Source organism: Poecilia reticulata, unplaced genomic scaffold (genome assembly GCF_000633615.1).
Source record: "Poecilia reticulata strain Guanapo unplaced genomic scaffold, Guppy_female_1.0+MT scaffold_257, whole genome shotgun sequence".
Taxonomy (NCBI): Eukaryota; Metazoa; Chordata; class Actinopteri; order Cyprinodontiformes; family Poeciliidae; genus Poecilia; species Poecilia reticulata.
The window spans coordinates 12,250-13,412 of NW_007615041.1; the positions used below are offsets into that span (position 1 = coordinate 12,250).

The 1,163-nt window shown below is 59.9% G+C and overlaps 1 protein-coding gene across 1 annotated transcript in view; it reads right to left on the reverse strand.

Moving 5' to 3' along the window:
* Positions 1-6: 6 nt before the first annotated feature.
* The window catches only part of ak8 (adenylate kinase 8), an 8,437-nt gene continuing 7,280 nt past the window's right edge, over positions 7-1,163 (reverse strand). The window contains exons 6-10 of the mRNA XM_008402781.2: positions 829-918; positions 620-761; positions 465-545; positions 244-373; positions 7-159 (exon numbers count right to left, since the gene is read on the reverse strand). Coding sequence (XP_008401003.1) covers positions 70-159; positions 244-373; positions 465-545; positions 620-761; positions 829-918 — 533 coding nt within the window. The 3' untranslated portion in view covers positions 7-69. The remainder of the gene's footprint in view (positions 160-243; positions 374-464; positions 546-619; positions 762-828; positions 919-1,163) is intronic.

Here is a 1,163-nt window from a genome sequence, read left to right on the forward strand (position 1 = left end):
GTCCAGGTGCGTCCAGGTGCGTCCAGGTGCGTCCAGGTGAGTCCAGGTGAGTCCAGCTGTGTCCAGGTTTCAGGTGGTGTAGAGGCGGCTCTCCAGAGACTCCAGCACAGTGTGTGGGTCCTGGTCGGCGTCCAGGTGAATAGCATCTGGATAAACAGTCTGGACAGAGACACAGGTTGTTCTGCTGGTTCTGATCCGGATCCATGTCTCGGGTCAGCAAATGACAGCTGTTGCCATGGTTACCTGCAGGCCTTCATAGTTGAACCTGAACTGCCTCAGCCTCTTGGTCACCGCCCCGCTGTCGTCATACGGAGCCGTCCGGAGCCGGTCCTGGACCTCAGAGCTGGGGGCTGGTTGGGTCACGGCATGGTACCTGCAGGCCCAAACGCAATCATGAGCTGGTACCTGCACGACCCGGCCCGGGTTCTGGCCCGGGTTCTGGCCCGGCTGGACCTGCGGCTGACCTCTCGCCGCTGATGGGGTCGGTTCCTCTGAGGGAGAGCCGCTGCATGCAGACGTCATTACTGGCCGCCAGGAAGAAGACTCTGAGGAAGAGGAGGAGCAGGTGACAGAAGCAGAACTATGGGTTCTGGTTCTGGTTCTGGTTCTGGTTCGGTACCTGTTGGGCTGGTACTGGGACTCGTGTAGGCTCTTGGCCTGCTGCATGTCGCAGGGGAAGCCGTGCAGGATCCACCCTCTGCAGCTGCAGTCCACCTGACTCAGACGGGCCTCCAGAACCGGCACCAGAAGGGAGTCTGGGACTGAGCACAGGCGATCAGAACCCAGCCCGTCCAGAACCACAGAACTCAGAGACGGTTCTGAACTCACCTGGGCGGCCGTAATCCATGTAGGGCTGAATCTGAGTTCCCAGAGCAGAACCGTCAGAGACCACCGACCGGAGCAGGCCGCCGCAGCTCACTGGAGGCAGACGGACCGGGTCAGAACCGGGTCAGAACTGGGTCAGAACCGGGTCATAAATGGGTCAGAAGCAGGTCAGAACTGGGTCAAGACCGGGTCAGAACCAGGTCAAAACCGGGTCATAAATGGGTCAGAACCAGGTCAGAACCGGGTCAGAACTGGGTCAGAACCAGGTCAGAACTGGGTCAAGACCAGGTCAGAACCGGGTCAGAACCAGGTCAGAACTGGGTCAGAACCAGGTCAGA